Raw genomic sequence first — 22,224 nt, 5'->3', positions numbered from 1 at the left:
TTTCTGAAACTGCATCAAGTTTATATTATGGGGTCAATTTAAATGCAAATACTATTTTAATTTTATTTGTATTACTTTTTAATAGTATTAATACTTACACTTTGGAGGTTTTCTTGTAAACAATGGAGCACACAGCTATCTAATACAGCATCTTTGGAGTTAACTTACTTTAAAGTACAGTATATGTAAAAAACTTTTTTTTTTTGTTTTGGATAGAGTCGAGAGGGATTAGAATACTTGTCAGGTTTTTAATGCAGTCTGTGCTTCTATTTGGGAGAATCACCCACTCGATTTGTCCTGTCTACCATTATCATAGAGTGTGAAAGTGAAATAAAATCCCAAATATTTGGTTATCACCATAACATGAACAAAGGGGAAATCTTCCAATGGGGACACTAGTTTAGGCGATCCAGTTGACAACCTGGAATTCCCCCACTTTGGAGGGATTTCCTCTCACTAACTGTGTTGGCTATGGGATAGGAAGCAAAGGGGAAATTTAGACAATGGGGCCGATGGCAGAATTGCAACCCAGGGGTTATTTAACTCTCCCTTACTCTGACCAAAATTATTTAGCCTTTAGTTCTACTTTTAGTGAGTGTGCATTAATGGTATACAGCAGCCATTATCAGAGAGAGAAATCAGTAAAGGCCATATATACTCCTCAGGTATGACAAGTGAATAGGATTCCCCATATTCTGCAAGACTTACAAGCATAGAACCTCTCCATTTTTCAAACTGCATCTTCCATCCTTGCATCGGTCGCATCTGTTCTTTTCACAGCGACTGCCTTCAAAGAGTGGTGTACAGTGGCACTGCTTGGTCCCATTAGCACTGAGCTGGCAGACTCCATCATTATCGCAGTAACCGTAACATTTTCCTTTAACACACAAGTCTTTTGTTAGATTTTGAAGTACTTACAAACTTGACCAAACCAAAGTGTGAATCACAAAGCACTATTATATTTAGAGATGAAAGTTTATGTTTCAGCAAAGAAGTGCAAACCCCTTCTGCATATCATGCTCCAATGCAGACATGTAGGGATTTACCTGTTCAGAACCCTTAACACTTAAAGAGATAAAAAGCACCTGCAAAGTTCCAATGTGCAGTTCTGACTTAGCAACAGGTTTGCTGCAATGGTGTAGTGCCAAAAATTGGCACTACTGAGTACAGCAGAAGCTGCAAGATTACTTTTCTAAAAGCAGTTTATTGGTGGAGGTACTGAGCTAAACACTCAACCTGTATATATTTTGGAGGTATAAACGAGTTTCTACTTTTTGGTTTCATTTTTTGGTCTCCGCACTTTATTTCACAGGTTCTTTTACCTCTCCTTTAGATTATACTCCCACAGTTAAAGTTTCAATTTGTGGAGAAGGTGGGTGCCAACAAAGCAAGTAATACTGGAAAAGAGATCTAAAAAGAAGCCGGAAGGTGACAATCTATCATGCTCCACCAAAAAATGAATTATTTTAGATGGAAATGAAGCAGTGAAGAACGAATCTCAAAACAAATCTATTGCTAAGACTGAAAGAAAAAAAAATATCAGCTAGAAGGAATGTTCATGTTTTCCTGAAAACATCAAAAATTAATAATTCTTTAGTCCTCTCTCCTTTACGAAAGAAAGATTAAGGCCATTTCCACAGCTGAAGAGAAAGTATCAATTGTAGTTTTCACAGCAGGAGCACACAGCATGCAAGAGGAGGACAAAAAGTGTGCACTCACCTCGTCACATCCCATTATTATTGACAGAGACACTTAGACGTAAGAGACTATGCAGAAAACGTGTATTTGGACAAATCTGGTCACAGTATGTCACAGCAAAGCCGTCAATATACCGTGTGTAGCTCAGGGGTGTCAAACTGGCAGCCCTCCAGCTGTTGCAGAACTATAAGTCCCATCATGCATCTGCCTATGGGAGTCATACTTGTAACTGCAAAGACTCATGGGACTTTTAGTTCCGCAACAGCTGGAGGGCCGCCAGTTTGACACCTGTGTATAGCTAGTCAAAGTGACAGAAAGACACTTAAGCAGCTAGTCAACTCAACCCCCCCCCCACCCCCAATTATACAGTGGGTACGAAAAGTATTCAGACCCCCTTAAATTTTTCACTCTTTGTTATATTGCAGCCATTTGCTAAAATAATTTAAGTTAATTCTTCTTCCTCATGAATGTACACATAGCACCCCATACTGACAGAAAAACACAGAATTGTTGACATTGTTGCAGATTTATTAAAAAATAAAAACTGAAATATCACATGGTCCTAAGTATTCAGACCCTTTGCTCAGTATTTAGTAGAAGCCCCCTTTTGATCTAATACAGCCAGGAGTCTTTTTGGGAAAGATGCAACAAGTCTTTCACACCTGGATTTGGGGATACTCTGCCATTCCTCCTTGCAGATCCTCTCCAGTTCTGTCAGGTTGGATGGTAAACGTTGGTGGACAGCCATTTTTAGGTCTCTCCAGAGATGCTCAATTGGGTTTAAGTCAGGGCTCTGGCTGGGCCAATCAAGAACAGTCACGGAGTTGTTGTGAAGCCACTCCTTCGTTATTTTAGCTGTGTGCTTAGGGTCATTGTCTTGTTGGAAGGTAAACCTTCAGCCCAGTCTGAGGTCCAGAGCACTCTGGAGAAGGTTTTTGTCCAGGATATCCCTGTACTTGGCCGCATTCATCTTTCCCTCGATTGCAACCAGTCGTCCTGTCCCTGCAGCTGAAAAACACCCCAACAGCATGATGCTGCCACCACCATGCTTCACTGTTGGGACTGTATTGGACAGGTGATGAGCAGTGCCTGGTTTTCTCCACACATACCGCTTAGAATTAAGGCCAAAAAGTTCTATTTTGGTCTCATCAGACCAGAGAATCTTATTTCTCACCATCTTGGAGTCCTTCAGGTGTTTTTTAGCAAACTCCATGCGGGCTTTCATGTGTCTAACACTGAGGAGAGGCTTCCGTCGGGCCACTCTGCCATAAAGCCCCGACTGGTGGAGGGCTGCAGTGATGGTTGACTTTCTACAACTTTCTCCCATCTCCTGACTGCATCTCTGGAGCTCAGCCACAGTGATCTTTGGGTTCTTCTTTACCTCTCTCACCAAGGCTCTTCTCCCCCGATAGCTCAGTTTGGCCGGACGGCCAGCTCTAGGAAGGGTTCTGGTCGTCCCAAACGTCTTCCATTTGAGGATTATGGAGGCCACTGTGCTCTTAGGAACCTTAAGTGCAGCAGAAATCTTTTTGTAACCTTGGCCAGATCTGTGCCTTGCCACAATTCTGTCTCTGAGCTCTTCAGGCAGTTCCTTTGACCTCATGATTCTCATTTGCTCTGACATGCATTGTGATCTGGAAGGTCTTATATAGACAGGTGTGTGGCTTTCCTAATCAAGTCCAATCAGTATAATCAAACACAGCTGGACTCAAATGAAGGTGTAGAACCATCTCAAGGATGATCAGAAGAAATGCAAAGAACCTGAGTTAAATATATGAGTGTCACAGCAAAGGGTCTGAATACTTAGGACCATGTGATATTTCAGTTTTTCTTTTATAATAAATCTGCAACAATGTCAACAATTCTGTGTTTTTCTGTCAGTATGGGGTGCTATGTGTACATTCATGAGGAAGAAGAATGAACTTAAATGATTTTAGCAAATGGCTGCAATATAACAAAGAGTGAAAGATTTAAGGGGGTCTGAATACTTTTCGTACCCACTGTATCTAATCAATCAGGCATTTTTTGTTTATTAGTTTTTTGGAAATTAAATGTTTTTTATTACTTGTGGAAATAACCAATGAAACAGTTAAAATAACAGGTCTGGTTGTTTGCATAAAGTTCAGAGCATACTACAAAACAATGAAAACAACTTGAGCAGTGAGACTATAGAAGGGAGAGGTTGAAGCGGGGGGCACTTTCTGCGCATGTAAAGCCAGTCATAGGCGATATGATTTTCTTCCCTGCAATCACGGGTTATAGAAAAGAAAATCACTCAATTCCCCTATCAACACAATCAGTGTTGATGGAACAGCACTGAAGGAGGCTGCCATGGCACTTAGAACTCTTTGGTCTCTCTAATCTCAAATCTTGAGTGTGGGCTTTTAGAGAAAGAATTTTCCCTTCTAGAAAAAAAAACATCATCTTGGGATGTGTTCAGGACCTGACCCAAGTGTTCCAGGTGTAGAGAAAGTTTAAAAGTGAATTTTTGGAAACTGATCAGCCAACTGAAGGCCTGGAGCATCTGAACTATGCTGGAGACGTTTGCAGACAGCTGTAAGGGAGATGAGTCCTTCAAGAGAAGGTTGTTTAGATAACCTGTGACTTAGATACCTTGAGGTCTGAGAAGAGCAAAAAGAGGCTTCTGGAAAAAATAAAAATAAACTTGGAGATTGTGGAAAGAGCATAAGGAGATGATTTGGAGTCAGATAGAAAAACCCTTCAGTGTGACAAGGAGGTGTGAAATAAAGAGGAGAAAAGCCCTATTTGTATTCTTCCCTATTGTGAAAGCAAGAGAAAAGTTGTGATTATAAGGCAATATTTTGCCCTTACTCAAGAATGGTCCGGTCCTCAGGATATTACCCCCAAGACCCAAAGCCCCCACTTTGAAGTATCTGTTAGTGAGGAGCTATATTTGGGATAAAAAGCCTTTCTTTGAGAAAGTTTTTGACTCGTGCCATAGGTGTTCTGCCTGCAGACACACAGGAATTGACAGGAAAATCATCAAATCTTTTAGCTCCAATTACACAGGAACGGAATATGAGATAACAGACTTTCTTACATACAACAGCATCCAGGTAATCTATCTGCTTGAGTGTGGTTGTGGTATGTAATGTGAGGGTAGAACTAAAAGAATATTGGCGAAACACATTTAACAGCATACTAGAAATATCTCAAAAGGCAAGACAGACTGCAGCTTACCCCAACATTTAAAATAATAATTTTAATGACTGCCAAGGTGGTAAAAAATACGATTTTTGTAAGATCTTGCCGTAAAATATATTTCTCTGAAGTCCATTGATAGACGCAGCCTCCATCTTCATTAGCTGAATGGGTTATGCTGCCCACTGCAGGAGTAGTCTAGGCAGGAAAAATGTTACATGTACACGCCTAAAGGGCCATCCCCACATGCATAACCCACACACCCTCTGCTCAGCAAACTAGTTTAGTTGTAAGCAGTGAAGGAAGAACCATCTCCACATCAGAGGGGGGTGCTGAGTCTGAGTAAAAAGATTTTACGGTAAGATCTTACAAAAATCGTATTTTCTCTATCGTCCATTGACAGACGCAGCCTCCATCCTCATTTGCTGAATGGGAAGTGCCAAAGCAGTATAGGGATGAGGGGTGGGAAGAATGCAACCAGAAAGTAACGTAAACTCTAAGGCGAATACTAAGCCCACTGGGAAACATGAAGCTCAACCAAACAGGAGCTCACCCAGGTTAAAGACCCCTTAGAGAAACAAAAAAGCCTTCTCTTATGAAACAACAGCCTGCAAAACCTTGCGGCCAAAAGAGGCATCCAAAGAAGTCAATAAATCCACCTTGTAGAATTTAGTAAAGTTGTGCACAGACGACCAAGTCGCTGCCTTACAAACTTGTACAACAGAGGCCTGCTGGTGAAAAGCCCAAGAGGCACTCAGCCTTCTTGTAGAATGCGCCTTCACAGGGAAAGGAGGAACCTGACCCTTCATTGAATAAGCCTGAACAACCGTCTGCCTGATCCACTTCAAAATGGTCGCAGCAGATGCAGCTAAACCTTTACGAGGACCTTCCATAAGGAAAAAGAGTGAATCCGATTTCCTAAAGGACTTAGTAACCATCAGATAAACTCTTATCGCCCGAACCACATCCAAAGAATGCAAGGCAATTTCCTTGGGATGCTAAGGCTTAGGACACAAGGAAGGCAACACGATGTCTTCATTAAGATGAAAATCTGACACCACCTTAGGGAGAAAAGACAGATTAGGTCGGAGAAACACTTTATCCCTGTGGACCACCAAATAAGGTGAACAACAGGACAGCGTTGCCATTACAGATACTTTGCGAGCAGAAGTAAAAGCCACCAGGAAGGCAACCTTCTGCGACAAGGAAAGCAGATAAATCTCCCTAATATTCTCAAAAGGAGGCTTTTGAAGAACAGACAAAACCAGATTGAGATCCCACGGAGCTAACAGAGATCTCCTCAAAGGAGCCAGATGACGCACCCCCTGAAAAAAGGTGCGAATCAAGCTATTAGTAGCCAACGGACGTAGGAAGTAAATAGCCAAGGCCGACACCTGGCCCTTGATAGTACCCAATGCCAAATGCTATTCAACCCCTTTTTGTATAAAGCTTAAAACCCTAGCTACAGAAAACAAGCGAAGGTGCAGTTGCAGCGATTCACACCATGAAATGTACGATTTCCACGTACGATGATAGATCTCTTGGTGCCCCCTTGATGATTGATGTAGGCCACAGCCGTGGCATTGTCCGACTGTATCTGAACAGGCGAACCGCGTAGCTGGCTCATCCAGTGGAACAGGCAGAGCTTGATCGCTCTGATGTCCAGAATGTTGATTGGCAAGGAGGACTCTTCTGACACCCAAGTCCGCTGGGCACAGAGCTTCCCCAGCACTCCACCCCAGCCAGACAGGCTGGCATCCGCGGTGACCACCGTCCAGAACAGCGGCAGGAAGAACTTGCCATGACACAGAGCAGGAGACTGTATCCACCAGGATTGGGTCAACTTCGTGAGATGACTCAAACTAATATTCTGGTCCAATGACCGAGGATCCCTAGTCACTTTCTGCAGAGACTGTATGGGGACGTGGAGATATGCATCCTTAATATAGATGAAGGCCAGGAAATCTCTGATTCAAGGACGCCACCACCGACTGAATAGACTTCATTCGAAACTTCTGCACAAAGCGGGTCAGAGCCTTGAGATCCAGGATTGGACGCACCTTGCCCTCCTTTCTGGGTACCGTGAACAGGTTAGAATAGAAACCTTGAGAGCATCCCTGCAGAGGAACCAGCACGGTCACTCCTTGAGCCAGGAGGTCCTGCACGCTTCCAGAAGATCTTTCAAACTCTCTGGAGACCAGTGAAGAGTCGACTGAAAAAAACCTGTCCCCCGGCAGGGACCAAAATTCGATTTTGTACCGCAAACAAATCAGTTCGCGAACCCATTTGTCTTGAACGAAGGAGGTCCAGGGTTCCTGGAAGAAGCGCATCTCCCCACCCCAGACATGGGTGAGGGCGCCCATTTATGCCGACGATGACTCGTCTGCAGCACCGGACTGACTGGTCTAGGGCTTGCCCCTCTGAATGGCTTACCTTTTTCTTGCGCTGCAGGAAAAAAAACGCCTATGAGCAGTAAAGGAAGGATCCTGCTTAGCACGGGGTGTTTTACCTTTGGAGGATTGAGGAAGAAGAGTACTCTTCCCGCCAGTCAGACCCTTGATGAACTCATCCAGTAAAACGCCAAACAAACGCTCTCCCAGAAAAGGGAGTTCCGTCAGGGCTTTCTTCAGCCGACCAGCTCTTCAGCCAAACCATGCGACTCAGGGCAATCTCAACAGCCGAAACTCTGGCCCCCAGGGGAGCCGCATCCAGGGAAGCATCACACAGGAACACCAGGGCCTGGGCCATCTGGTCCAAAAGTTCCATTAGTTCTGGGGGAACTACGTCAGGGTCCAAGCTCCCTTTCAGAACCGTAATCTATTCCGTAACTGTCTGTGATACCAACACAGACACAAAGATCGGTTTCAAGGTGGAACCCGCCAACACATGTAGATGGCGGGAAAGGGATTCCACCCACCTGTCCACCGGATCTGTAAAAAACGGGGAATCTTCCACAGGCACAACGGTAATTTGTTCAACCTGGAAACAGGGTGGTCCACCTTAGGTTGCACCGTCCAGCGGTTGGAGACTGCATCAGCAAAAGGATACCAGCGCTTAAAGCCTTTTGGCACAACTAGCACGTGCTTAATGCGCCACCATTGGTCATTCACAATATCATGAAAAGTCTTGGGACAGAGAAAAACCTTGCCAGACTTTTGGGTCTTGTGGGAGCTAAAGGCCACCTGTTTCCCTGCCGGCAAGGGCTCATCAGCCAATTTCAAGGCTTCCCTCACTGAAACAATCAGGGCTTCCACCAAAGCACGTTCCCGCGCTGCAGCTGAAGAAGACAGGTCCTCTTCCCCATCTGACTGCAAGGACAGCAACTCTTCAGGTAGGGGGGGCGTCCGTGGTGACCACATCAGCCTCTGAATCAGAGGACTCCACCAAGCATGGAGAAGGCAGCGGCCGTTTATGACTATTAACCTTTTTCATGACAAAAATCAACTTTTGTCACCAGGCTTTCCAGAGCTGCTGAAATCGCAGCCAGCGACTGTGATCCAGACTGTCCAGGAGTCGCACAGAGTGGGTCTGAGGGAGAAATTACAGCCTGGAACTCCATATTCAGAGTTGTAGAAAAATGGAGTACCGATCGCAGCGGTCTGCAGAGTCCCCCTTAAATATACACTAACAGCAGAGTGTGTAGGGATATGCCTGCAGAGACCCCCAGTACTGTACCACCTCCAGAGAGAACCCTCCCGAACGGCCTCCAGCAGGAAGAAGAATCACAGGCTGTGACCTCGGCATGGATGTAAAAGGTCACGCTGCTAGAGTAGTACAACATAACTACACAAAAATGGGTGCCAATGCATTTTAATAGGAAGCTCAGGGAAAATGGCTGCTCCATACAAGTCAATAGGAAAATTATACACGTTGCCCACACATAAGATGGCGGTGCCCAAGGTGTTCCATGCGGCCAGGGACCCCGACAAAGAAGGCCTCAAGAATCTAAAACAAGACCCAGCAAGAACAAGGTACTATTGCCACCCCCCTCAGGACGCCAGGCGCCCCAGTGACATAACCCCCCCCCCCCCGGGGGCGGGAGAGGGAGACAGGGCGCAGAGGCCGGGTATCTGACAGGTCAGGGGGATCTTTTAGGAGGTACAAATCCTATTATCCCCAGGAGAAGGCCCACATCCCCCCAAGGCCACCAGGGGGGGTTACATTTACTCACCATACCATGGGCTCAGCTCCGGGCAGACCTCCTCCCACCCGAAGTGGGAGTGCTGCCAGCCGAGGGGTACGCTGCGACTCAGGGCTTTCCAGGTAGCCACATCCTGGCGAGGCATCCGCTCGCAGGCTCGTCCCCATCTGGACAGGGGCACCATTGTGGCGAGGCCTAGTGCGGGACTATACCCTGCTCATGCTCGTAAGTCAGGCTAGGGGGACCATAAGGATCTAGATTATCCAGTGGGAAACCCCAGCCGGCATTGCTTGTAGATCCCCAGGAGGATCCCCCTGAACACTAGCTAGCAAAGTGGGTAAAGAGAAATAAAACAAACTGGTTTGCTGAGCAGAGGGTGTGTGGGTTATGCATGTGGGGTAGGCCCCATAGGCGTGTACATGTAAAATTTCTCCTGCCTCGACTACTCCTGCCGGGTGCAGCATAACCCATTCAGCTAATGAAGATGGAGGCTGTGTCTGTCAATGGACGATAGAGAAATTAACTATCTAGCCATACAAAGACTGATACTGAAAAGGAAGGGAGGAGGTTTGATCACCGTGCTAGAAAGTCCCTCAAATGGAGGGAGAGTAGATATACCACCTCCACATTCTAGCCCCAAGAGGTTTAAATGTAGATTGTAATTTAAATTATCTTTTTCAGAAAGGAGAGAAGTGAAAGGCATTCATTCCAGAATAGCTTAAAAAGGTTCTGATGTGAGAAAAATTTTATATTTTTTATTTGATCATATATTAGGAATATCTATTTGCGTTTTTGATTGAGAATCTATTTTTGATTCTTTGCTTTTCAGTCCTACCCAAGCAAAAAATTTGATCTGTACCTAATTTAGATCAGACTGATTTTAACATTCGGGTCCTATAAACCTAGTTGTTTAGGATCAAAGGAGGAGAAAATACATTTTAAATGTGTAATGTATTAAAAAAAGGTTTTAATGTTGACTCACTAATGCCTGCACTCTATATCAAAATGTGAGTCTAAGGGATTAATTTGCACACACCAAGTAGGGGGAGAGACCTAAAAAAAGGTAACAAGGTATATAATAAGATAAGGGCGACCACATGCCCTTATCTTTATGGCTTTGGAGCAATGATTAACTCTTACATCTCCACTAGAATGTATTATTTGACCTAATTAGCCGGAGAGTAGTATTTATTAATTTATTTTACAAAAAAAATACAAACATTATTTCTGTTTTATAAAAGCTGTAAACATGACCATATAATGTATAAATTTCTTACGGTATTGACATTTGTCTCCAATGTAGTCAGCGAGGCAGCGGCAGTTGGGTTGGTTGCCTAGGTTCACAGAACAAGTGGCATTGTTTTGACAATAGTCTGGTGTGCACACTTGCTGCTCACATGTAGGACCAGTAAATCCAGTTGAGCAGCGGCATGTTGGTAAGCCTAAAAAAAATAAAAAATAAATAAAGAAGAGAAAGTTGAAATCCAAAAGCTGCTCAAAAACGATTATACATCTTTATGGTTTGTGATCATATCTGTAAGGCGAGCCATATTTATTCATTAGTTACATATGCTGTGCTGACAGTGGCTTTTTGGTCCTATCTCTCTTAATGTGGCCATGCATGTGGTAGTTTCATCAAGCAAGCAAATTTTTTATTTCATATTATTGTCAAAGCCATGGAGCAAATAAAACATAAAACGGTGGCTTTATTGGTCCATGAAGAGATGGAATTAAAATTACTCTTTGAGACAACTGTTGTTGTTTTTTTTCTCGGTTTTGATTACATTGTAATTATTTCTAATTGTTTCTTCTATATTGAAAATGTTTGGGTAATTTTCAGATTTTTCCTTACTTCCTTTATAGTAAAACTATTGTCCCACTGACACTAAATGAAAGAAATGCACTATAATGGAGCCCCATATTCCTGCATGTATTGCTGTTAAAGATTTACCCTCACTTCCTGTCCGAAGAAACCCACATTTTTGCTGGATATAATCTTTAACATTGAATGTGTTATCATTAGGATGTGTGGAATTTAACTTGTGTTTACAAATTCATGGCAGCAACACATCTCATAAAAGTTGAGATAGAGCCATTTTTATCATGGTGTAGCATCCCCTTCTGTTAGAAACACTCTGAAAACATCTGGGAACTGAGGAGACCAGTTGCTGGAGTTTTGGGAGAGGAATGTTGTCCCACTCTTGCCTGATATAGGATTCTAACTGCTCAATGGTCCTGGGCTTTCTTTGGCATATTTTTTGTTTCAAGATGTGCCAAATATTTTCAATCAGTGAAAGGTACGGACTGCAGGCAGGCCAGGTAAACACCTGGACCCTTTTATTATGAAGCTATGATGTTGTCATAGATTAAATAGGCAGGTTAGCATTGTCCTGCTGAAATATGCAAGGCCTTCCCTGAAAAAGAGCTAATCTTGACAGGAGCATATGCTGCTCTAAAACCTGGATATATCTTTCAACATTGTTGGTGACTTTCCAGATGTGCAAGCTGCCCATTCCATACGCACTTATGCACCCCCATTCCATCAGAAGCAGGTTTTTTAAACAGAGCTCATGACAACCTGGAAGGTCCCTCTCTTTAGTCTGGAAGATGCTGCATCCATAGTTGCCAAAATCATGTCCCACTTTGATTTGTCTCACTACAGAACAGTTTTCCACTTTGCAACAGACCAGTTTAAAGGAGCTTTGGCCCACAGAAGACAGCGTCCTTTCTAGATCATGTTCAGATATGGTTTCTTCTTTGAATGATAGAGCTTTACCTTGCATTTTTGGATGGCACGGCGAACTGTGTTCACAGACAGTGATTTTTAGAAGTAGTTCTGAGCCCATGTCGTAATGTTCATCACAGAATCATGCAGGTTTTTTATGCAGTGCTGTCTGAGGGCCTGTTTTATTACGTCATCCAATATTACGTTTCCACTCTATCCCTTGCACACAGAGATTTCACCAGATTCTCAGAATCTTTTGATGATATAATGTACTGAAGATGATATATTTAAGGACTTTGCAATTTTATGTTGAAGAACATTGTTCTGAAATTGTCTGACAATTTTTAGATGCAGCTTTTCACAGATTGGTGAACCTCTGCCTATCTTGGCTGCTGAAATATTCTGACTCTCTTAGACCTAATCAAGTTATTGACCTGTTGGCAATAACCTAATTAGTTGCAAAATATTCTTTCAGTTCATTGTTAGTACCACTTGCTTTTCCAGCTTTTTGTTGCCATGTCCCATCTTTTTTGAGAGGTGTTGCTGCCATCCATTTCAAAATTACCTTATTTTTTTTCCAAAAATAGTATATGTTCTCAGTTTAAACATTTGATACTTTCTATTATGTTTAAAATATGGGTTTATGAGATTCGCAAGTCTTTGCATTGTTTTGTGTATGTTTTGTATAGATTTTACAGAGTCCCAACTGTTTTGGAATTGGGGTTGTATGATCTATTAGTCTTCTCCAAATTCATTACCTGTTCGTGATGGTGCACAGTTTCCTCCATTTTTACAGTAATCCTTGCACTGATCTTTCTCGCACCTTTCTCCACTGTAGCTGGGTGAGCAGCGGCATTTGGCTTGTTTTCTTGCATTAAAGAAACATTGTCCTCTATTAAGACACTCTAAGGGACAAGACTCAGGTATGGGTTCTAAAAAAAAGACAGATGTAAATATTAATTTTAGAAGATATTGATTCATAAAAGGAGAAAATAAATACAAGACCTTTCCACCTTGTGCCTCTTACCATCAGGAGACTGAGTAGGGGATGGGATAAGGATACATGTTCCATTGTCTAGTCTTCTTCCATTAGGACATGTGCACACTGGTCCACTGGGGCTAAGTAAACACAGCCACTCACACTTCTTGCGGTCACATGGATTGGTCACTAAAGCTACAACAAATATAACCGATGATTATTAAGACACAGATTCTGTGAGAAAGAAATATTCTTAATGATGATTAGGACGTTTCTACGCAGTTGGCAGAACTGATATTTATTTGAGGTTTGATTTTCCAGAACAGAAGAAACATAAGAACACAGCTGAGCAAGGTGAAGAGCTGCCCCTTCTTAAATTCCATGAGCTCTATAGGACACAATTATTTGGGTACAAAAGTAAAAATGTTTCAATCCACCATTACAAGGGTAAACGACTAGAGAAGAATTGCTGCATCACAGAGCCCCCGTTTCTGAAAACAGCCACAACAAAAAAGTCAGAAGATCTGACTTATGGTGTAAAAATAACTTTGCCTCTAAAGTTTATGAAAAACATTATTTCTTCAATTGCAAAGCCCTGAAAAGCTTGGATGGTTGCAGATTTACCTTAGTGGTTACTTGCTTATATTCTGGGACAACAACCACAGCTGTGAGTGCAAATAATGGAAAGCTTGAAAATGCATGCTGCTGGATCAGAGCTAGAGCTCTGCAATCAGCAGGGAGCATAAATGTTGTGATTTTTAGAAAATTTCAACTGGGCGTTAAGTAATATCAACCATACAATTGAAAGGTTCATGTCAGGAGCAAAGATAGAGCCCTATTAGCTATCGCCAAAGGCAGCCAAATGATAACCTTATACATTATGTAAGCAGTGTACTATTTATTACATTTGGTTTAAATCCGTAAGCCGGCCATAGATGGATCGAATATCGGCCAAGATTTGATCCATCTATGGGCAGGCTGAGTGTACACAAGTTGATCCATTGACCGACTTGGGTAAAGCCAGCCTGTCAGATTTTACATGCAATTACTGCCGGCGGCTATAGTCTGGAAAGCTCCTTGCCAGCAGAACACAATAGTGCTGCAGGAGCAATTGTGTTGATAGGGAAATCGAGCAATTTTCTTTCCTTCCACCAAAATCAAATCCACTATGGTTTGCATGAATTGTCTTTGTTGCATCTGTGCTCCAGAACTTAGCCAATTTTGCATACAATGAAACAGAGCTAATATGTTATCTCATTTATGACATTACCTTCAGGCTGCTTGTACTGGTGATGAAGAACAACATCAGTGACATGGTTTATTCCCCAGGTAAGATTGGTAACAGGGCCATGTCCAAATTTGTGCACTTTAAAGATAAGGTTATTAACATATGTTACTCCATAGATGTAATCTTCAAAGATATCAATGCTGAACGGATGGGTGAGGCCTGTAAGTGGCAGAAAAACAAAAAATAGTAATTGTTGACTGGTTTGTAAAAAAAAAAAAAAATAGGTGTTTTAAAAACTGCATATTTGACCTAAACAAAAATGAGACATCAGCTACATGTAACCCTATCAAAAAACAAAAAAAAACCCCATTGCTGTGGGGATCGTTTATATACTACTGTGCTGTCAACCCTTTAACTACCAAAAAATATCACAAAATTTACTCCACAAATAATGCTTCATTTATGGAATGTGCAATGTCCCACCATGATTTCATTACATAAAGCAGCAGATATCACACTTCAGAGAGGAGAATACGCAAGCACAGCTCAATTTAGATTCGAGCACAGTTCCTGTGTGACAGATGACTAATGTTATTCCACACCAGGCCAATAAAGATGGCCGCAGCCCAGCACCTGGAAGACACTGGGTAGATGAATATATTATAAGATGATGGCATAAGACCTCAGACCATTGAAAGGGAGGTAAGTATTGTGGACTTTAGTTCTCCTTTAATTCCATGTCTAAACTCTCTTGAACAACTGTCTGTATATGTATTATACAGCAATTAAAATATTCTTTAAAAATGCAGGTCAGAAGCATCTATGAATGAAATTCAAAGAATCTTAAACTGACCTCAAACACAAGCTGACTGCACATACCACCACACTTCCCATCTACATAAGCTCTCATAGTTCTTACATGTGACACATATCCAGAGGTTGCTGCTCTGATCAGCTTCTTAATTGGACACATTATCTATACCCATTTTCTTTAAGAACACATATAAGCAGCAGCATAATGGCATGTTGAAATCAGGCAGAAAGACACATTTTTTCTTGGAAGGGCTACACAGTTATTGTTGGGTCATTCTGATATATCAAGTCTATACAGCAAACATTTATTACCATTCTTGCTACTGATCACCACTACAGGATCTGTCCCGTTAAGACGAATACTGCTGATGGTGGATAACTTGGCATCAGCCCAGTAAAGGCGCTCGTTATAGTAATCCACTGCTAAGCCTGTGAAAGAGCAAAATTGGTTACATCATAAGACTGTCTGGCTCCTATAAAGGGTTCATAGCTTACTGAATGTTATCAATAGCTCACTTGCTGGTATAGACAAAAGAAACACAAAAATAGGATAAACACAATGCTAAGAAACATCCTCAAGTAGATAAAAACATAATTAAAAAATGTATCATCCTGTATGAAACTGGCACTGACTTTAGGCAGGCCATACATGTTCCTGCTGAACCGGCCAAGATTCGAACCATATATGGGAAGGCTGACCAACAAGCATGTTGGGTTTTACCTGCAATTAATCGCTAGTGGCTGCTATAGCTGCAATAATCACTGTCTTCTCCTGGCAGGGACAGCTTCCCCTGCCCTCCTCTACCTGGGGGAAGACAATGGCCCAGCGGGAGGGATTACCGCATCAACAAGGTCTGTGTTGATGGTGGAATCGAGCAAGCTTCTTTCCAAAGAAATTTGCTCCGTGTATGGCCAGTCTTATTGTAGGCTGTTTATTTTTGAGGCACAATTAGCATTTATAAGCAAAGACATTGAAAACTAATAAATAGTAGATATTTTACAGAATGTTGATCAGCGTGGCACCCGTAAATTCAACATTTGGCTTTGCCTGTCCTTTTCTATACTGCACCTATCTTGATAGTGAAAATTAAACATTCACTTCATGCTATAAATTATTTTTTTTAATTAAAATTTCTGGCTTACAGTTGTAAAATTTTATGAGACTTCTGCAGAAGTGCTTTTCTTTCAACTAATCATTACTGATGTCTACTATCCTTATGGCATACTGCAGGGAATATTTGAATATTTTCTAGCTTGTATTTCACCCACACATTTGATTACTAGTATAGGGTTTCCAGACTACTGCCTGGTATAGGATTAATTAACAATAGTTAGTTTAGAGCAGAAATGTTGCTTTAGGGTACAATCCAATAGTTACATAGTTACATAGTTAGAGAGGTTGAAAAAAGACATCAGTCCATCCAGTTCAACCTATGATGTGTGTGTCTACTGTTAACCGCACATTGCACCTCTGTATGTTGTGGTCTTTAACCACTTGCCGACTGCCTAACGCCGATCTACGTCGGCAGTCAGCCCCTCACAGGCAAAGTGACGTAGGGCTACGTCACTAGCTTGTGAGGGTCTAGGGAGCGAGCGCGCGCCCCCGGAGGCGCGCTCCCGCTCCCGCGTGGTCACGGACCCCCCCGCGCGTGTGACCGGCGGACCCGATGTCCGCCGGTCACTCGGCGATCGGCGGGGGAGAGGGAGAATGTCAGGCAGCTTGTGTAAACAAGCCACCTGTCATTCTCCTTGCTGTTAAGACACTGATCACTCGGATCTAGTATGTAGATCCGTTGATCAGTGTCCTTACAGCTGAAGCCACAGCCAATCACAGTAGAAAGCACGCCCCTAGGGATACACACAGCCCCTCCCTCCCAAATAAAGTTAACCCCTTCACTACCAGTGTATTTTTACAGTAACAGTGCATATATATAGCACTGATTACTGTAGAAATGTCACTGGTAACCCCAAAAGTGTCAAAAATGTCAGTCAAGGGTCCGATCTGTCCGCCCCAATGTCGCAGTACCGCAAAAAAAATCGCAGATCGCCGCCATTACACGTTAAAAAAAAAAACAACAAAAATGACAAAAATCTTTCCCTTTGTTAGTAAACGCGATAACTTTTGCGCAAACCAATCAAAATACGCTTTTTGCGATTTTTTTTTACCAAACATAGGTAGCATAAAACAAATTGGCCAAAAAAGTTAAAAAATTTTGATTTTTACATTTTTTTTGGGGGGAATTTCATATAAAAAAATGTGAAAAATATTGCTATTTTTGCAAAATTGACGCTCTTTTTTTGTTTATAGCGCGTGATCAAAAAATCGCACAGGTGATCAAATACCACCAAAAGAAAGCTCTGTTTGTGGGAAAAAAAGGACGCCAAATTCGTTTAGGTACAGCGTCGCACGACCGCGCAATTGTCCGTTAAAGTCACGCAGTGCCGAATCGCAAAATACCCCCTGGTCGGAATGGGGGTAAAATCTTCCGGGGCTTAAGTGGTTAAGGTGCCCATCTAATAGTTTTTTGAAACTATCAATGCTCCTGCTGATACGACTGTTTGCGGAAGATAATTCCACATCCTTACTGCTCTTACAGTAAAGAACCCCCTGCGTATTTTAAGGTTAAACCGCCTTTCCTCTAGTTTTAGTGAGTGGCCACGTGTCTTATTGTATTTCCTTTCTCTGAATAGGTTTTTCCATATTCTAGAGTTTCCAGTACAATATTTGTACATTGAGATCATATCCCCCCTCAATTGTCTCTTCTCCAGAGAGAATAGGTTCAGTGCTTGTAGTCTTTCCTCATAGCTGATGTCCTCCATTCCCCTAATTATTTTTGTTGCCCTTCTCTGGACTTTCTCCAGTTCCAGCACATCCTTCCTGAGGACTGGTGCCCAGAACTGGACAGCATACTCCAGATGTGGCCGGACAAGAGTCTTGTAGAGTGGAAGAATAATCTCTTTATTTCTGGAGTGAATCCCCTTTTATATACATCCCAGTATTCTGTTGGCTTTGCTTGCAGCGGCTTGGCATTGCATGCCCCTGCCAAGCCTTTTGTCTACCAGTACCCCAGGTCCTTTTCCATCCTAGACTCACCCAGAGGTCCCCCCCCCCCCCCAGTGAGTAGCTTGCTTTCTGGCACCCAGGTGCATTACTTTAAATTTTTCAACATTGAACCTCATCTGCCATGTAGTTGCCCACCCCATTATTTTGTTCAGGTCCGTTTGTAAGGTTTCCACATCCTGCCCAGAAGATATTGGCATGCTTGCTTGTAAGGTTTCCACATCCTGCCCAGAAGATATTGGCATGCTTAGTTTAGTATCATGCGCAAATACTGATATTTTGCTCGATATCCCCTCCTCTAGATCATTTATGAATAAATTAAAGAGGATTGGCCGCCGGACAGAACCCTGGGGGACCCCGCTTTCCACACCCGCCCAATCTGAGTACTCCCCCATTAACCACCACCCTTTGCAACCTCCCCTGGAGCCAGTTCTCTATCCAGGTACTCACCTTTTGGTCCATACCTACCTTCCTTATGCCCCATACACACGTGCAGATTATCTGCAGACTTACCTTTTCTATGTAGTGCAAGGGCCTGCCGGATTGCATACAAATTGAAAGTGTTTAGGTTTGACCTTATATTATATGGTTTTGGTAAGTCTGCAGACAAAAGTCTGCAGATAATCTGCACGTGTGTATGGGGCATAAGTTTGAACAGTAAGCATTTGTGGGGAATGGTGTCAAAGGCCTTTGCGAAGTCCAGGTACACCACATCCACAGGCTTACCTTTATCTAGGTGGCAGCTCACTTCACCATAGAAGGTTAATAGATTGGTTTGGCAAGAACGATTTTTCATGAATCCATGCTGATTACTACTAATAATACCGTTTTCATTACTAAAGTCTTGTATGTGGTCCCTTAACATCCCCTCCAAAATCTTGCAGACTACTGATGTTAGGCTGACCGGCCTATATCTCGGCCCCTTTTTAAATATTGGTACCACGTTGGCTTTTTTCCAATCAGCTGGCACCATACCCGTCTGTAAACTATCCTTAAAGATCAAGAATAATGGTCTGGCAATCACCTGGCTGAGCTCTTTAAGAACCCTCGGGTGCAAGCCATCTGGTCCCGGTGATTTATTTATGTTAAGTTTCTCTAGTTTAGTTCTAAGTCTATCTTCTGTTAGCCATGGCGGTATTTACTGAGGTGTGTTGTTTAGTTTGGCCTTACAAGCTGGGTTAGTGTAGCCCCCCGATTCTTTTGTGAAGACTGAAGAGAAGAAATTATTTAACACTACCGCCTTTTCCCTGTCCTCTGTGGCCAAAAACTCCCTTATCGTCTTTTATGGGGCCAATGTGTTCTGGCCTCACTTTCTTACTGTTTATATACTTAAAGAATTTCTTGGGGTTCTTTTTACTCTCTTCCGCTATATATGTCTCTCGTGTTCTATTTTAGCTGCCTGATTTCGTCTTTACATTTCTTATTACACTCTTTGTAATGCTTGAATGCTGCCAATGACCCCTCAGTCTTGTATTTTTTGAAGGCCTTTTCCTTAGCACTAATATGCATTTTTATTTTGGAGTTTAGCCACCCAGGGTTTAGTTTTGCTCTTTTAAATGTATTTCCTTTTGGAATGCACTGGTCAATCCCTTTGTTAAGTATGCTTTTGAAGCACTCCCATTTTTCCTCCGTGTTCTTTGTTCCCAGGGTTCTATCCCATTTGATATTTTCAAATGTCAGCTGCCAGCACTCCAACAGATATATATTTGTAACAGAAATCATAAAATAGGTGCTGCTCTTGAAGAAATTTCAATGCAAAGAATTCTATCAAAACTTAATTACACTATGTGCAAAAATAATAGAAACATCCAAATAAACCATATTCCACCATTCAATGTGAAAAAATTATTTATATATTTGAGTAGAAAATATTGCAGCTTACCATAAGCTTTCCCTAAATGTGGTAGCTGCATTTGTTTTTCTGTTTTTCCGTTTTAATTTGATAAAACAGCCGAAATACTCACAAGTGTATATATGAACAATGCTTGTACAAACAAAAGCTGGTCCCAGGAATTAAACAGGCCACTTGGAGACTAGGAGATACGTGATGATGTCACGAACATCAGCTCTGTCGACGGCTCACACATCTCCTAGTCCTGAAGCAGCCCATTTGATTCTCAAGACCAGCCTATAGTTGTACAAGCATTATTTATATATACACTTGTGAGTATTTCAGCGGTTTTAATACATTCTCAACTCATATAGCTTTACACTATTTGGCTTTCTTTTTATGAATATGGAGCTTTGTATGGAGCCAGTAGAGATATATATACGCGGAAAGCTACATTTCCAGACATTTCCATACAAATGGATGTTAATTTCTCTCAATTGTAGGGTCAAATGGCTCTAGTAAGCATGTCTTAATAAGCAGGCGGTGGAGGAACACAGTGTGGTAGCTATAAATGTGAAGAACTGCACTTTAATTACCACTGTGGGAAGATAAACTGCAAATTTATAATTATTATTTTCACGTTGGACAGTGAACTGTTTTAAATACTTTTTACAATCAGATCACAGATTGCAAATAAGTCGTATAATAGTAAGAAATATATCACAAATATTCGTACCAAAACCAGGATAATAAAGCGATAACATTATATCTTAAAACTATTATAAAGCAACAAATTGCTCTTGAGTGAGCAAAAACATAGTATAAGGAAACTACAGTTAGACGGTAGGAGAAGAGATCATTTAAACAGGCCCTGCCAGTTATCTGAAGGTTATACTGAGGAGAACACGAATATATATACCCGTGGGCCACTGGATGTTGTTCTCTACAACAGTCTCTCTCATGGTTCCATCCATGGCTGCCTTTTCAATCTTTGGGTGGTTACCCCAGTCAGACCAATACATAGTTCTATACAGAACAAAAATGAGAAAAAAATGTCTTTAATGCAGGTTTGTTTTAGACAAATATTTTAGCTGTAGAAATACAAAATTTTAAATAGAGTATCATAAATCAAAGGCCACATTGTAAAACAGAAGAGTAAAAAAATTGAAAATTAACATTTTCACTTGTCTTTATAGTGTGAGTGTGTTTGTGGACCAAAACGGCACTAGAGGAATGACTATTAAATGTAAACTATTTCATACCCTCTTAAGGGATCCACAACTATGGCATGTGGTTCGTCAATCATGCCAGAGATCAAAGTCTTTCTATGTTCTCCTTTCATCTGTGCCACCTCAATGACATCGCGGCCAGAATCAGTCCAATAAATATTTCCTGCCACCCAGTCAACAGCGATGCCTCTGGGCATCTTCAAGCCAGGTATCTGTACAAAATGAAAACCAGAAATATATACTTCATTACAATTGACATTATGCCGAGATGTGTGATGTTCATCCTATAATATATTATATAATTATCATGTGACCATTCCATAAGAAGCACCAAGAGTGCACCTATTTGGTTGCATGTTTCAGCTAGTTTGTTACATTCCACTGAACATGTTCAGTAATGCTGAAGATGTTTCACCATTCATTTAAGCTATACAGATGCAAAGTATCTTCATATATATGTAAAAAATAGTCGTACAAGTCTTCAAACACAGTATTCTTTCCACTTACATTCAAGTCAACTACTCCCTCATCGATCTGTCTCTTGTTACGGTTAGAAGTGGTGGAGGAGGTGGATGTAGGCAGCACTCGGAAAGAGATCTTCCCAGTATGCCAGTTACTCCAGTAGATTTTGTTCTCCTTCACATAAACATCCATAGCATCAATGCGCACATTCTCATCACCTCTAAATGCTTGCTCATATGCAGAGTTGGGGTTGAATGGATAGAGGCTTCTGATCTCATTATCATCAGCAATGTACAACACTTGATTAGCCCCTGCCCCTGTAAACAACAAAGGAACAAACACACACCAGCAGTTAACCAAGACTGCAAGAGTGAAAAACCATTACTCTGTGGCACAGACATTAATTAAATGTGCACTAGGGTGCCTAAAATAAAATGTAATATGTAGGCAATGGTCCAGTTCAAGAATTCGTGATAATCAGGCCATGCAGGGAGTTCCTAAGAGGTGTTTTTGGTGCTTGCTATTGCACAGAGATAATTTACAAAGTGTTGAAAAATTTGAAAGCGCATATGTCATCTGTTCCCCATTTGTAGGGAGTATTTCCCTGGGCATGTGCTACCTTTTGTTTGTTGGTAAAGTCAGAGTAAAAACCCAGCAACAGTTATTTACATCTCTTTCACACTAGTAAGATTTTTGTAGCAGAGTATCAGGCCTGAATGTCCGCTGCAGCAATTACAGGGAATTGTGCTTGCTTTCTTTCATGGTTTTTCTTATTTAAAATTGCTTTACAAAAGATCAACATGCAAGAAACAAAGAACAAATTGCATAAATCAGGGCCAATTATGAAAAGGTTATACAAATGTGGTACAGACACTGCTAGTGAAAATGGGATTTT

At 41.8% G+C, this 22,224-nt stretch overlaps 1 protein-coding gene across 2 annotated transcripts in view; it reads right to left on the bottom strand.

The window, feature by feature from the left end:
- Positions 1-22,224, bottom strand: part of LRP1 (LDL receptor related protein 1) — a 555,292-nt gene that overhangs the window by 24,208 nt on the left and 508,860 nt on the right. For both annotated transcript variants that reach the window (XM_082246010.1, XM_082246011.1), the window contains exons 76-84: positions 21,375-21,640; positions 20,901-21,079; positions 20,558-20,664; positions 15,059-15,175; positions 13,976-14,152; positions 12,754-12,900; positions 12,485-12,658; positions 10,279-10,443; positions 709-877 (exon numbers count right to left, since the gene is read on the bottom strand). In XM_082246010.1, the coding sequence (XP_082102136.1) occupies positions 709-877; positions 10,279-10,443; positions 12,485-12,658; positions 12,754-12,900; positions 13,976-14,152; positions 15,059-15,175; positions 20,558-20,664; positions 20,901-21,079; positions 21,375-21,640 (1,501 nt within the window). The remainder of the gene's footprint in view (positions 1-708; positions 878-10,278; positions 10,444-12,484; positions 12,659-12,753; positions 12,901-13,975; positions 14,153-15,058; positions 15,176-20,557; positions 20,665-20,900; positions 21,080-21,374; positions 21,641-22,224) is intronic.

The sequence above is a fragment of the Pelophylax lessonae genome (assembly GCF_965119305.1).
Source record: "Pelophylax lessonae genome assembly, chromosome: 2".
In the NCBI taxonomy this organism is placed as follows: domain Eukaryota; kingdom Metazoa; phylum Chordata; class Amphibia; order Anura; family Ranidae; genus Pelophylax; species Pelophylax lessonae.
Note: the sequence above shows the minus strand (reverse complement) of the source record. Positions and strands in the feature narration are given on the sequence as shown.